The following is a 16,690-nucleotide window of genomic DNA, read 5'->3' as shown; positions in this document are numbered from 1 at the left end:
AAATAAAAATAAATGTCCTTGAAGTCAGCAAAAAAAGACAAATCACAAAGGAATTTCCATCCTCAAAAACAAAAACAAAAGAAGAGAGACTAAGAAGTAACAATAGAAACAGGGCGAAATGTTTCTAATGATGTAAGTAATTAAAATTGTATTTTAACTTTAAATTTTAATTAAAAAAAATATTTTATTTATTTATTTGACAGAGAGACACAGTGAGAGAGGGAACACAAGCAGGGGGAGGGGAAGTGGGAGAGAGAGAAGCAGGCCTCCCACCAAGCAGGGAGCCCAATGCGGGACTCAATCCCGGGACCTGGGATCATGACCTAGGCTGAAGGCAGACACTTAACGACTGAGCCACACAGGTGCCCTTAAATTTTAACTTAACTAATTTAAATTTCTTTTCAGGTATGAGGCTAAATAATTATATTCATATAAACAAGAACTGACAGAACTTATCACTATCAGATCTCCACTAAATAGAAACCTCTAAAGGTCTACTTTAGGAAAAAGAAAAATAATTTTAGAAGCAAAATCTAGCAGAGAAAGACAATTATCATATGGTTTCACTTGTATGTGGAACATAAGGAATAGCATGGAGGACATTCAGAGAAGGTAGGGAAAAATGAAGGGGGCAGAAATCAGAGGGGGAGACAAGCCATGAGATACTATGGATTCCAGGAAACAAACCGAGGGTTTCGTGGGGAGAGGCAGGGAAGGGAGGGATGGGCAAGCCGTGTGATGGGTATTAAGGAGGGCAAGGGTTGCATGGGGCACTGGGTGTTATACGCAAACAATGAATCATGGAACACTACATCAAAAACTAATGATGTACTAAAAAAAAATTAAAAAAAAAAAGCAAAGTCTAATGACAGAGAAATGGAGGACTAAGAAACTGGTAAACATAAATGTGAATGTGAACAAACACATGGATGAAATGAGACTGTATTATAAAAATGTCTCATCCGTATCCAAACAAATAAACAAAATATTTTGTTTGTTCCAAACAAAAAGGATATAAGTAAAATATTAATAAAAAACATTGGCATTTGGAAGAGGTAACAGAGTTAAAGATCCTTAAATTGTTTGGGAGGTGTGGTTTAAGATATTAAATTTAGACTCTGTTAAATATGTAAGACAAAACTCAAGAGCAACTACTAGAAACTATTAAAACAAGTATTAAGTAAAGTGGGAAGAAAAACAAACACTTCAATCAAAATTCAAGAAAAAATTTTGCAAGATGAAAAAAGTTCTGGAGATTCGTTGCACTTTTACTACTGAATGGTGTGTTTTAAAAATGATTAGGATAGATTTTATAGTACAAGTATTTACCACAATTTTAAAAAGGCAAGAAAGGAAACAAAGGCACAAAAAAAAGCATGACAAACATAAAGCAGAAATTTGATAGAAACTTGTCTATACACATTGATAGTCAAAACAAATATAAAAGGGTGAAGTTTGTTATACCAAATTAAAAATAATATCTAGATTTTAATAGAAAAAGTATTAATGATAGAGAATGTCCCACACAATGATAAAATTCAACACTAGAAAGAAATGCTATTCTAAACTTTTATGCTTTCCACAAGATAGACTCAAAATAGATTACAAAGAAATTGCAAGAACATCATAGAAAAATTGGTAAATACATGACTATAATGAGAAATTTCGATTTGATGATCATTGATAAACTGAGCAGTTTAAAAATAGTGAATATAGGGCGCCTGGGTGGCTCAGTGGGTTAAGCCGCTGCCTTCGGCTCAGGTCATGATCTCAGGGTCCTGGGATCGAGTCCCGCATCGGGCTCTCTGCTCAGCAGGGAGCCTGCTTCCCTTCCTCTCTCTCTCTGTCTGCCTCTCCGTCTACTTGTGATTTCTCTCTGTCAAATAAATAAATAAAATCTTTAAAAAAAAAAATAAAATAAAAATAGTGAATATAGAGAGGATGATCAAGCATTATATGTAGAAGCTGCACCCAATATTGCAACATACATTCTTTTCAAGCACATAGTGAACATTAAAAAATGGGGTGCCTGGCTGGCTTGGTTGGTAGAGTATATGACTCCTCATCAGGGTTTGCAAGATCAAGTCCCATGTTGGGTATAGAGATTATTTAAAAATAACAATAATAAATAAATAAAAAATGAAAAATGTAACAATCTGTCTAGGCCATGAAAAAAATAACAATAATAAATAAATAAAAAATGAAAAATGTAACAATCTGTCTAGGCCATGAAATAAGTCTCAGCAGATTTCAAAGAACATATTAAAGATCAAGTTCTCTAATATCATCACTTTTAAACAGAAATCAAAAATAAAAAGGCTAAATGCCATAATAACTCACTGGTCAAGGAGAAAAGTGAAAGAATATTGAAATATTTAGAACTAAAAACAAGATGAAAATAACAAAAAACAATGAAAGTCTTTAGTACATATATTAAAACTTGAGGATTCAGTAAAAGGTTTACTTAGGGGGAGATTTATAACTTGAAATCCTTGTATTGAAACAAAGAAAAAGATAAATTCAATGAAATTTTCCATAAAAAGAGTCAGAACACATTAATGCTTCTGCCAATATGAGAGGATAATAAAAATCAGGACATAAACTAATGAAACAGAAATGTCAGAATAATGAACAACAACAAAGACAAAAGTTGGTTCTTTGAGAAAAATAATAAAACAGGCAAATATCTGGTGAGATCAAACAAGGAGAGAAGAATAAATGCAAAAAGAAATAATATTCAGAAAAAAGGTTATAACTACAAATCTTGAAGAGATTTTAAAAAGCTAATGAAAGAATCTAATGAAAAACTTTGTCAATAAATTTGTTAGCTTTTGAAATGAATGAATTCCTACAGAAATACAATTTATCAAAACTGTTTCATGAAGAAATAGAATGCCTAAGTACTCCTATAATAATTAAAGTACCTAAATAAATAGTTAAAAAACTTTCCCCATCCCCTCAGTAGGAGAGGATTTCCAAACTCAGAGGGTTACACAAGTGACTCCTCCAGTGTTTCAAGGAATAAACATTACTCTTACACAAACTTTTATAAAGAAGAGAAAGAGGCAATGCTGCCCAACTCATTCTATGAGACCAAAACAACCCTGACATCGTAAAAACACCAGAACAATAGAAAAAAAGTACAAGCCAATCATATTGATGCAAACAAAAAATCCAACATAACAAAAATTTAGCAAATCAACTCCAGTGACATATAAAGCAGATAAGCATGAAATCTGGATAGACTCCTTGTATTCAAATTCCAGCTCCAACACTTTCTAGCTCTATGAACTTAAGCAAGTGCGCTTGACCTTCTCTGTGCTTGGTCTCACCATTTATAAAATGAGAATAATAATAATAAACAGTGCTATTATGTAAGTGTTACATATACTAGCATATTATTATTTAGGATATAATACACATGAAATTTAGGTTTAACCCAGAAATGCAAAAATAGTTTAACATCAGAAAAAAAATTCACCAATGTAATTTACCAAACCAAGTTACTAAAGAAGAACAGTCCTATAATTACAACAATATATATCAACAAACTTCTAGAAATTGGTTGCAATACTGTACAAAAAAGCATATTAGGTAAGTCCAATACCCATTCCTGATAAAAATGATTATCAAAATAGGAACACAGAAGATAACTTTCTTAACCTGATAAAAATTATTTACCAAAAACTTACAGAAAACATTATTAGTGGTCAACCAGTAAAGGCATTTTCTTTGAAATCAGGAATAAGACAGGGAAGCCTGCTATCACGAGTTCTATTCAACACTGTACTGTGGGTTCTAGCTAATACAGCAAGACAAGGAAAGATAAGAAAGGTCATAAAAAACAGAAAAAGAAACGAAACTGTCATTATTTGCAGAGAACCATAAAGAATTTCAAATATATTAGTACAATTAAGAAGAATTTAGTAATGTTGCTGGAACAAAATCAGTAAGAAAATATAATTTTAAAAATACCATTTTAAATGGTCGATCAATAAATTTGATCACATTGAAAAAATAGAATAATAAATTTAAAGAAAGGCAAATAAGACATGGATAAAATTTTATGGAAAAACATTTTAAAAGATGTTAAAGACATGAAGAGATATACCATGTTTGTGGAAGGACTGTGGGAGTCTAGAGAAAATATTTCTATATTTTTCTATGGATAGGCCTTTGTCAACAAATTTTACTGAAACCTGGAATCTGGACTAAAAGGAAGTCTTGTAATTTATGTCTAATTTAAAATGAGAAACTCCAGAGAGATTTAACTCCTGAATGTATGTGCTTATGCTTCAGCAAGGGGTGGGCAGAGGAGCCTGGATCAGGAAGGGATCCTCTTTATAGAGCTTGAGACTCTGGGCTTATCTTTCCACTGGAGTGACTGATCTATATTCCAGAGTTATAGATCCTTCTCTTGACATTTCCAAGGAGACTCTCAGAAAGGTGGGTGGAGACTGGGGCGGGGGACGGGCAGGGGTAGGAAGCATCCGCCACTCCCTTTATATAAACACCCAGACTCACAACACAGACTCCCATATATGTCATGTTTTATCTATCCAGCTCTCATTGCATTGCCCCCAGAGGTAAGAATTAGCACACAGCGGAGGGATGTGGTTATTTCTGCTCTACATATATCACAATACTATACTCTGCTCTTGAAATCTGTATGTGCATTTAGAATAATATTCATAAATATGGATAGTAAGAACTTAAAGTTTCAATACTGTAATGATGTCAATTCTCCTGAAATTACAAATTTAAAGCAATTTTAATAAAAATCCCTTCACAGTTTTTAAGGAATGAGATACAGACTCATCCATAAATGGAAATGTAACATACAACAGAGGTGACATCACACATCACTGTGGAAAAGATGGGTTATTTAGTAAATGAGTAAGTAGTTAGCTACATAGGAAAAACTGAAATTGGATCTTTATCTCACATGATACAAAAAATAAATTTCTAGTGTATTAAAAATTTAAATATGAAAGACCAAACTTCAAAACTGCAAAATAAAAACTGAACACTTAAAAAAAAAAACCAGAATTTTTAACCTCATATTCCTTACACATGCCAGCAAAACTTTAAAAAGAAAGATCAATAAGTCTGATTACATTGAAACTAAGAACTTCTGTTATTCAAAATCCCATAAAGAAAGTGAAAAGATAAGCCACTAACTGGGAGATATCTGTAGCATACACAACTGACAAAAGATTAATATAGAAGTTTTCAAGAATTCTTAGCTAACCAATAAGAAAAAGACAAACAACCCAAGAGAAAAATATATACAAAGGATACTGAGAGGCACTTCACAAAAGAAATAAAAATGAGAAATGGGCATATGTAAGACATTCAACATCATTAGTAATTAGAGAAGTTAAGACCTTATAACAAAATATCATTCTAGACCTAAAATATCAATTTCAACTAAGGTTGGACAAAATAATATACCTAATAATATGAAGTTCTATTGAATATACACTAGGTAGTGGGAGTTAAAGTATAAATCAGTATATTATAATAAAAAATAGAGTATTTTCATTATTTATGACCCAACTATTCTACTCATGTTTGTATAAGTAAGTGTGTACAGATCAGTATATATGTTCAAGAATATTCATTTACAGTAGTTGTCAAGTATAAGCAACCTTAGTATCTGTACACAAAGAATGGTATAAATTCTGAAGTGTTCACATAATGGTATACTATACAGCAACTACATGAATGTTTTATAGCTATTTGGATGAATCTTAGAAATATAATGAGTGGAAAAAAAACTACAAGAAATTGCATATACCATTTTATAAAGCTCGGAAAAAAGCAACACTAAATTTTTATATATATATATATATTTTTTTTTTTAATTTCTTATGACATTAAAAATGCTTTAGCCAGCAAGATCAATGGTTATTCACTAGTCCATCATATGAATTGGTTGGGCATTTCAGTTGTTTCTAATATTTTTCCTTTATCAATGTGTTGAGAAATTTCTCTGTGAGCAAATCTTTGAATGTTTGATTATCTTCTTAAATTTTGACAAATGGAGTTTACTCTATCAAGTATTTCAGTACTTTAAGGCTTTGGATACTTATTGCAAATTAGCTTTCCAAAAATAATGTATCAGATTATAATCAGTATTTGGCACTGGCATTTTTATTTATTTTTACTGAAGTGTAATTAACATACAATGTTATAGTAGTTTCAGATGTATAATATAGAGATTAGACAATTCTATCCTTTACTCAGTGCTTACCATGAGAAATGTAGCTACCATCTGTCACCACATACATATATTTGATTATATATTATTTAGAGGTATACTAATATGTAATAAAAATTTTTTCCATAAGGAAATGATTGACATAAAATTTGGTACAGTGATTACCATTTTAATATTACTATAATATTATTTAAACAAGTAGAACATGTTATAAATTCAAAATATTATTAGATTGGCCATGAATTTAAATAGATCTGTATACCACACTGCTTGTAACTGCATTAAGAAAAAAGTAATAATAAACAAATAATACATGATATGTTAGAAAAAGTAAAAATATACTAACCAATTCAATTTAATCTTTATAGATTTTTCTGTTAGTCTTTTTTATTAGCTTTTTATTAGCTTCCTCAGCAAAAGGTTATTTGTTTTATTTATTTATTAATTATTATTATTATTTTTTATTTTTTTTAAAAAGATTTTATTTATTTGACAGAGATCACAAGTAGGCAGAGAGGCCGGCAGAGAGAGAGGGGGAAGCAGGCTCCCCCCGAGCAGAGAGCCCGATGCGGGGCTCGATCCCAGGACCCCGGAACCACAACCCAAGCCGAAGGCAGAGGCTTTAACCCACTGAGCCACCCAGGTGCCCCGGTTTTATTTTTAATTGCCTCCACTTCTTTACTGACAGCAAGACTTTAAAATCTTCCCCAAAAGAAATTCATTAATATCATCAATTATATATTATATCATTGAATACAATTTATACTACGCCAAAAACCACTCATTTCTTTATTTTATTGGCTAGTATTAATTCCAACATTATTTTATTTGTTAATGAAAGGCAAAATATATACACTGAGTGGTTCAGGTATTCTCTGGTGCTTGAATATTATTTGAACCCTACTGAATGTGTTAGAGTGTCTCTAATAAATTTGTAATTTCAGGAGAATTGACATCATTACAGTATTGAAACTTTAAGTTCTTACTATCCATAAGAAATTCATTAATATCATCAATTATATATTATATCATTGAATACAATTTATACTACGCCAAAAACCACTCATTTCTTTATTTTATTGGCTAGTATTAATTCCAACATTATTTTATTTGTTAATGAAAGGCAAAATATATACACTGAGTGGTTCAGGTATTCTCTGGTGCTTGAATATTATTTGAACCCTACTGAATGTGTTAGAGTGTCTGACCATTAATAAATTTTATTGATGGTCACAATACTGTTTGAGTGTTACATAAAGTTCTTATGAAAATAAATTTAGCTTGTTCATCCATGCTTCGAAAGATAAACTGACATTTTAAAAGATAATTAAAACACTAAAAGATTTTTATTTTAATCTTTTTAAAATGTTCATATCAGCAAATCACAATGAAAATACGCCTATATTTTAAATTTTTCCATAGATACTAACTATGGCTTACTATTTACTTATTTCTTTTTAATATTTTTCAATAACATTTATTTATCTTTAAAGATTTATTTATTTGAGAGAGAGAGAGCTTGAGAGAGAGAGAGCGCGCATGAGAAGGGAGAGGGATGGAGTGAGAAGCAGATTCCCCACTGAGCGGGGAGCCCGATGTGAGACTTGATCCGGGGACTCCAGAATCATGACCCTAGCCGAAGGCAGCTGCCCAACCAACTAAGCCACCCAGGTGCCCAACATTTACTTTTAATTAAGTCCTTTGATTATTAACTTCTCAAAAGAACAAATGATTCTGAACTTTAAAATCTTGAGAATATAAAAGTTACCTCATTACTAGCCACTAATCAAATGAAATACACCAAAATAATTCCTAAATCTTTAAACCGATATTTTACAGACAAAATATACTTTATGTTACTGTAATTTACTAGGAAAGCTTTCAGTATACAAATTAAACAAGGTTAAGAATTCAAAAGCAGCTTTAACAATCTATCCACGTATTTTTACCTTGTTTAATTCTTCCCTTTCTTGTTGTAGTGTTTTGATTTGTTTTTCATAAGCCTTGATTTGTCGAAAAGCATCATCTAGCTCTCTCCTCACAGAGTTGGCCTCCTCAAGCTGTTGTTCTAAGTGACTTGATTCTAAAAAGAGAAGATGGTGGTTATTTTACTATTTGTATAAAAACAAATGTTTGAAATCAAGGTTTCAACACAACCAATTTTATTTAAAAATAAAGTATTCTGTATTTGGTTTTGGCTTACGGACACCGCATACCACTATGACTATGACTCTGAACAATTAAGTGCTTAGCAAGTTCACTGTAAAGACGGTGCAAACTAATGCCAGTATGGAGCTGCACGAAACCTGCGTACAAAAGTGCCTTACATTTCTGTTAGAAAAAGATGACCAGACTTCCAACAAGGTACCTTTAGAACCAATTAAAAGCTTAAAAGTAATAAAAATGACAAAGCCAACTAAACTGACAAAATGGCATTCTTCTATGGATGTTTATTAGCATTCGTGTGCCTATATTCGTCAAATTATTCTAAGAGGGCTGTGCTTGTAATGGGTGCAGACCCACAGCCCTGTTTCACCAGTACTCATCTGAAGCACATACTCTGATTTCTGAAAGCAAGTGTTTGAAAACCTCTGATCTAGAAGAGGAAACTAAGGCCTAGGGAACTGAGTATCTAGCCTGAGGTCAGTATCTGAAGAAAGACGACAGCTCAGAACTCCCGCATCAGCCTTTCCAACTGGAAAAATAAGGTTATCAAACAATACTTAACATGATCACTTCAGAAGAGGTATTAGGAAGCAAAATAAAATCACTAATTTTGATACATTCTTAAATAAATGTTAATAAATTGATATAAAATATTCCTGGCATCAAAAGTAAATTAGCAAATTAAAGAACTAAAGCCCATAAAAACAGAAAAATCTAAACACATTCATTGTGGACTTCTGAACCCGGTATTTTCTATTCTTTACAACCCTGTTACTCTGCATGTTGTTTCCAGGCAAGGAGCATTAGCATCCTCTGGAAGCTTGTCAGAAACGCAGAATCCTGGGCCCTACCCAGACTTAATGAATCAGATCTGTATTTGAACAAGATTCCCAGGTCTTGCAAATTCAAGTGTGGAAACAGGTGCACAAAATACTGCACACCGAGTTGAATGCTTTCAATAAATGAAGTAGTGTTTCAAATATACCAGTCCTTTTGAAAAGACCATTTCACGAGTATAGGTAAGTCTCATGGTCAAAAAGTCACTAAAATGCACTAATGTAACATATACTAAATGGTGCTAGATTGCTTAAATAATTTACTGATATTTAGTGCCCTAAGCTCATAGATTTATTAAAGAGCTTGTTTATCTTACGTATTTTGAAAGTCTAAATACATTAAGGGATATGATCGTTTTTTACCAATTTTCAAAAGTATCTGCGAAGTTTCATTTAACCAGTTTTCATTTTGTCTAATAGTATAATTTGAATAGTCTAAACAAATGTTTCACTTGAAGAATGTTTCACTAAAGGATCATAGGATGTTTACTCTTAAAGATCATAGGGTATGTAGTCATATTCAGAAAATTATATTTTATCATTTTCTCAAATTTTAGCATTTCACGTAGGAAATTTTGTTTGACTAATTTCTTTGGAACATTTTTAAGTGATATTTTTCTGTTAAAGTTTTAAACTTTTTTTAGAATTCAATAATTCGTTATTTCTAGTTATTTGGTGTCAAAATTGAGTATGTGAACATGGCTCACATCAATCCCATTTTACGGTTAAGGTATGTCAGGATGAAGGAGTCATATGGCCTGTTTTGTAATCCCTTCTGAGAATATCCACTTCCTTTCTTGCGCTCTGAAGAGCTCTTCCCTAGCATGTTAAAGTTTTTTGCAAATTACTGAGTCATTCGCTTATCTCAACTGCTTTTTGTTAGAAACCAAAAGGAAATCAGTGTTTCATAAAATGTCTGCATCACATAAAATTTATGGCAAAATGATTCTGCGGGATAGCTTTGACAACTTTCAAGGCTGGTTTCTTGTCTTCCTTCAGTGTAGGTTATATTCCAGTTCTATCCCAGCCATTTTGCTTCGGCTGCTTTGCAGCAGAGTTGTTAGGTATATATATAAATTTTATGTCACATTTTCATGTTTCACGTAGACCAAATGGAGAAGACGAACTCAATTATTTATAAAATCTTACCATATGAAGAGAAGTATTATTCTTGCATTTGATATACACAGAATTTTGCATTCCCCAAAGATAAAAAACCCAAATCTAAAAAATCCAGAATGCACTGAATTTTGGCCAACCACTTAAAATGGCTAAGTTGCAGGAATTGTTTACATTACTACAACAGAGTGAATTGGATTAAAATTTTGAAAGAAATCCTCAAAGACAGGGCACCTGGGTGGTTAGTTGGTTAAGTGTCTGCCTTTGGTTCAGATTGTGATTCCCAGATCCTGGGGTTGAGCGCCACATGGGGCTCCCTGCTCAGCAGGGAGCCTGTTTCCCCCTTTCCCACTCCCCCTGCTTGTGCTCTGTCAAATAAACAAACAAACAAAAAATCTTAAAAAAAAAGAAATCCTCCAAGACTACCAAAAAATATCTCATGCACCATGATTAGCCATAGCATTTAGATGAAGTAATTAAAAACCAGTTTTAGTGAATAAATAGAAGAAGCAGTACTAGCAAAGGGGGTTAGCTCATCCCAACTAAATGGTTCTTAGCTCATGGCTGCTAGCACAACTGCCAGATTCAACCTGTTAGCAATGAGGATTTAATAAGGGATTAACACACAAAAAATTAGTTTTCTTTGCACTGTGTGGCATATAAGAGAATGGAGTCTCTTGTCCAGAGGAGATGACCAAGTCAGAAAGACAAGAATAACACCCTTCAAGACATAAATGAAGAAGAAATGAAATGCACATTGTGTGACAGGTTAAATGGGAGCTCGGGGAATCACTCAGAGTGGAGCCCAGGCAAACTGCAAGGGGGGAAGGCGGTGCAGGGAGTAGGGGTAGAACCATCAAAGCACCTCGTCCTGATCCACAGCTTCTTCCTTACATTCTGACTCCTAAAATAATGCAGAACTTCTGAGGTGTTTAGAGATCTGACTTCGAATCATGATGGGGCAAAACAGGTTCCCCTATTTCTGCCCCCCCCCATTCACTATCTTTCATCCTTTATTTACATGATGTAGTGTGTGTGGGATAGAGACAGAGAAAGGGAGGAGAGAAAGAGAGTTTGGTGCTGAAGAGACAGAGCATGGAGGAACAAATCACCCATCTCGAGGCAACAAAAGAAAGGGGGATACAAAGCACATTAGAGGTTACAGTGACTTTTCTATTTAGGAAGGAAGAAACCATTCCTTTCTCTTCTCATGGAGAAACATTAATAAGAGGAAGAATTTCTATTTAGCTGACACAAGGAAACTCTGTCTTGCCCTCTTGGGAGCTTGGAGCGTGATGAGAAAATCAGATTTTAAAAAGAAATTTTAAGTAATTACAAAGATTAACTCTTCTAGGAGTTTAAATACATTATAAAACATTGCCATAGAGAAAGAAAAGATAGACACTGATGATGCTTACTTGTTCACACAAAGATCTGGCTTAAAAAGTAGCTGGAAGAACAGCATTTACAAGGTGATTTCGACAGATTTTTGTTTTGTTTTGTTTTAAACAGCCACAGGTATAGTCAGGGCCACTCATCGGGCAAGTCCCTAGGGAGCCTATGCTTATCTCTAGCTCTTATGTCAAATGTTTAAGGCAGCGTGGGTGTAATTACGAATGAGACACAGATGATAATTACCCTCCGCCTGACCACTATGCCTCTGGTGCCTACTATAATTTTTGGTATAGAGTAGCAAGTCCATAAAAATGTTCACGGACTGAATTAAGAGTAAATGAACGTTGCTCGTGGGAATGTAAATAGTACGACCTCTGTAGAAAACTGGGGTGGCAATTCCTAAAAATGTTAAACACAGAATTTCCATATAAATTCAGGAATCCAACTTCCTGCTATGTGCCCAAAAGAAGAGAAAGCAGGGACTTGAACAAAGACATGTACCCTCATGTGCACAGCAGCATTATTTACAACAAACAAAAGGAGAAAGCCACCTCAGCACTGGCCAACAGATGAATGAATAAACAACACAGAGTGTTTACATATACACAGTAGGATGCTGTATTAAGGAAGGACAATCTTTTTTTAACATATAATGTATTCTTTGCTTCAGGGGTACAGGTCTGTGAACCATCAGTCTTACACAATTCACAGCATTCACCATTGTACATACCCTCCCCAGTGTCTATTCCCCTCCACTTCCCAACAACTCTCCGTTTCTTTCCTGAGATTAAGAGTCTCTTATGGTTTCTCTCCCTCCCCAGCCCAGCTTGTTTCATTTTTTCCCACCCTTTCCTCCACGGCCTCCTGGCCTTGCCTCTCAAATTCCTCGTATCAGAGCGATCATATGATAATTCTTTCTCTGATTGACTTATTTTGCTTAGCATAATACCCTCTCGTTTCAGCTGCATCACTGCAAATGGTAAGATTTCATTTCTTTTGATGGCTGCATAATATTCCATTGTGTGTGTATGTATATCTGTATATATATATATATATATATACACACACACACACACACAGATATATATATATATATATATACAGATAAACATATATACACACATATATATGTGTGTGTGTGTGTGTATATATATATCTCTCTCTCTCTATAGAGATATATATATATATATCACTGCTTCTTTAACCATTCATCTGTTGTTCGACTTCAAGGCTCTTTCCACAGTTTGGCTATTGTGGACACTGTTGCTCTAACACTGGAGTGCACGTGCCCCCACAGATACACTACATTTGTATCTTTGGGGTAAATACCCAGTAGTGTGATTGCTGAGTCGTAGGGTAGCTCTATTTTCAACTTTTGGAGGAACCTCCACACTGTTTTCCAGAGTGGCTGCAACGAGCTTGCATTCCTGCCAACAGTTTAGGAGGGCTCCCCTTTCTCCACATCCTTGCCAACATCTGTCATCTCCTGACTTGTTAATTTTAGCCATTCTGACTGGTGTGAGGTGGTCTCTCACTGTGGTTTTGATTTGTATTTCCCTGATGCCGAGTGATGTGGAGCACTTCTTCATGTGTTTGTTGGCCATTTGGATGTCTTTCTTTGCAGATATGTCTGTTCATGTCTTCTGCCCACTTCTTGATTTGATTATTTGTTCTTTGGGTATTGAGTTTGGTAAGTTCTTTATAAATTTTGGATACTAGCCTTTATCTGATATGTCATTTGCGAATATCTTCTCCTGTTCTGTCAGTTGTCTTTTGGTTTTGTTGACTGTTTCCTTTGTTGTGCAAAAGCTTTTTATCTTGATGAAGTCCCAATAGTTCAATTTTGCCCTTTCTTCCTTTGCCTTTGGCGATGTTTCTAGGAAGAAGTTGCTGCAACTGAGAAGAGGTTGCTGCCTGCATTCTCCTCAAGGATTTTGACAGATTCTTGTCTCACATTGAGGTCTTTCATCAATTTTGAGTCTATTTTTGTGTGTGGTGTAAGGAAATGGTCCAGTTTCATTCTTCTGCATGTGGCTGACCAATTTTCCAAGGAAGGACATTCTAACATCAGCTAGGACATGAATAAACCTTGAAGACCCTATGCTAAGTGACATAGGTTAGTCATAAAATGACAGATATTGTTTGCACATAAATGAGGTCCTGGTCAAATTCAGAGAAACAGAAAGGAGAACAGGGGCTTACCAGGGGGTGGGGATGGGAGGAATGCGGAGCTGGCATTTGAGGGGTGGAGAGTTTCTGTTCTGGAAGAGGGCAGGCCGTGGACAGGCCGTAGAGATGGCAGGTGATGATTGCACAGCATGTGAATGTGTTTAATGCCACTGATCTGTACATTTAAAAATTGTTACATGCATTTTACCAAAATAAAAAGGGTCTAAAAATGAACAAATGATACTGAAGAGATGAAGTGCAATGGAGGGCACAGAGACCAGCACACAGCCAAGAAGAGAGAGGCTGGGAAGGAAGAATACTAAAAAGAGGATTTTCCCTTTCTCTCAATGTCATTTTCAGTGCTTCTGTCCCACTCCTGGGAACAGCTCAATCATCAGAAGTGAAGAGCAGTCACAGAAGCATGAGTTTAGGGGGAAGGAAGGAGTAAAGTAAAGAAGGAAATCTCAGACAACAGGAGTTCAATGGTAACTCCATGTAGGCACCACTGATTCGTACGTAAGGCATGAGTGTGTTGGGAACTGCCCGTAAATACACAAGGTAGGGAAACCCCAGGAAGCAATCAGAGGTTTCCAAGAGTGAAGTTCCACTTTTGTCACTCACTTATCAACAAATACTGACTGGGGGATTGTATGTTTCATGCTTTTCCACCACTTGGACATAACAATAAATAAAATGGTCAAAGTTCCTACTTTCAAGATCTCACAGTCTAGTAGTGAGATGAGGGAAGTACAGCAACAGTCAAATAGAAACTAGGTCAGTGGTAAAATGTATTATAGAGGAATCTAAGTTTGCCAGGTGAAGAATGTTTCCAGCAAACAAAGAAGCAAAAATGAACAAATGAGGAAGGAAAGAGGGAAGGAAGGAAGAATGAGGGGCTGGAGAAAGAAAAGAGTTAAAACAACACGAAGTATGTAAAAACTCTGAAGGTGATCAAGTAGGCCTAAGAGTAGCTCACTATGGCGGGAATTAGCCGCTGAGGTGAAGTAACAAGACAAGAAACTGGAGAGGCAAATACATGCGCAATAATGAAGGACCTTGGGAAAAAATGAGAAACTTTACTCTCATCCTGGAGCCAGTGGGGCTCCACAGAAGACATCTAAGCATGTATGCTGAAGCTGCGATGTGATGGGGTTTGCATGTGAAGAGCTTACTCAGGGGACCTCTGCTTCCAGAAAGATGGAAGAGATGTACTTCTCTCTCCTTCCATTAAGTGCAATGAAAACTCCTGACATCATATATAGAGCAAACATGAGAAGACTGAAATTTAGAGAGACAAGGATGACTGGCAGGGACAAGGGAATGTGACATGGTGTCAGGAATGCTGGACCAACACAGTGGGAAGTTCCCTGGGTTTTCTTTCTGGTTCATATTTCCTAGACACAAGAGCTCAAAAAACCGGCAACCCAGAAATGCCAACATGCCCCAATGAAAGCCTACACTTTATACCCAAAGTACCAGGAAAGGAGCAAACTAGCAAGACAGACACTTTCAGGAAGTAACTATTCCACTCAAGTTAAACATCACACACAACTGGCCCCCATGACCACTTCCATCAGCAAAGGATATGTGAGGAGCTAGAGTTCCAATCCCATAAGGGCATGATGAGGTGCCCAAAACACCGTGAAGAGAGGACTGGCAAAGGGCCAGAATATTCAACTCCACTGGTTGCTAACAAGCACATCCCACATGCAGTGTCAGTGGAAACCATGTGGCCAACTAGCACTTCCATACCCCGCCAAATGGCAGTGAGTTTCTCCACTGTCCCCACATTGGGATGATGTCAGAAGAAGCAAGAATGTCCACCACTGCCCAACAGTAGTAAGGCCAGGCCTACCACAGTGTCAGAGGAGCCTAGGTGGGGGACTGGAATACCCAACCTCTTCCAGGGAGAACAGGGAGCCCTTCTTTGGGTGTCAAGGGAGGCCTAGTGGGAAAACTGAACTTTTATCTCCACCTAGCAATCCACCACTGCTGGAGTGGTGTTGGGAAAAGCCAGCTAAAATGGAAGGTTTAAATAAGATTCAGAGTCACTAACTGAAAATCACTCATCCTATCAGGAAACAGGAGAATCTCAACTTGAATGAGAAAAGAAAATCAAGAGATGCTGACACTGAAATAGTAGAGATGCTAGAAATAGCATCTGACAAAGGGCACCTGGGTGGTGCAATTGGTAAGTGTCTGATTCTTGATTTTGGCTCAGGTCATGATCTCAGAGTCATAAGAACAAGGCCCGTGTCTGGCTGTGCACTTAAGATTCTCTCTCCCTGGGGCACCTGGGTGGCTCAGTTGGTTAAGCATCTGCTTGTGACTCAGGTCATGATCCCAGGGTCCTGGGATCAACTCCCAAATCAGGCTCCCTGCTCAGTGGGAAGCCTGCTTCTTCATCTCTCATTCCCCCTGCTTCTGTTCCCTCTCTCATCATCTCTCTCTCTCTCTGTCAAATAAATAAATTTTAAATCTTTAAAAAGAGTCTCTCTCTCTTGCCCTTTAACACTCCCCCTGCTAGCATGCTCTCTCAACTCTCTCTCTAAAATAAATAAAATCTTTTAAAAAATATCTGACAAGACATTAAAATAGCTATGCCAAAAATGCTTCACTGAGATATTATGAATATATCTGAAATAAATCAACAACAGAAGACCCAGGCAAAAATACAAGAAGTCTCAGCAAAGAAACAGAAGTTTACAAAAAACAAAACGGAAATTTTAGAAATAAATAAAATGGAAATCTGGGTGGATGGATTCAACAGGGATTGGAGGAA

General features: G+C 35.7%; 1 protein-coding gene across 15 annotated transcripts in view; it reads right to left on the bottom strand.

The window, feature by feature from the left end:
* The window catches only part of CDC42BPA (CDC42 binding protein kinase alpha), a 329,438-nt gene that overhangs the window by 116,415 nt on the left and 196,333 nt on the right, over positions 1-16,690 (bottom strand). For all 15 annotated transcript variants that reach the window (XM_032317331.1, XM_032317316.1, XM_032317323.1 and 12 more), the window contains exon 12: positions 8,173-8,306. In XM_032317331.1, the coding sequence (XP_032173222.1) occupies positions 8,173-8,306 (134 nt within the window). The remainder of the gene's footprint in view (positions 1-8,172; positions 8,307-16,690) is intronic.

The sequence above is a fragment of the Mustela erminea genome, chromosome 17 (assembly GCF_009829155.1).
Source record: "Mustela erminea isolate mMusErm1 chromosome 17, mMusErm1.Pri, whole genome shotgun sequence".
NCBI lineage: Eukaryota > Metazoa > Chordata > Mammalia > Carnivora > Mustelidae > Mustela > Mustela erminea.
The sequence above is the reverse complement of the archived record's forward strand: the minus strand, read 5'-3'. Positions and strand labels throughout refer to the sequence as shown.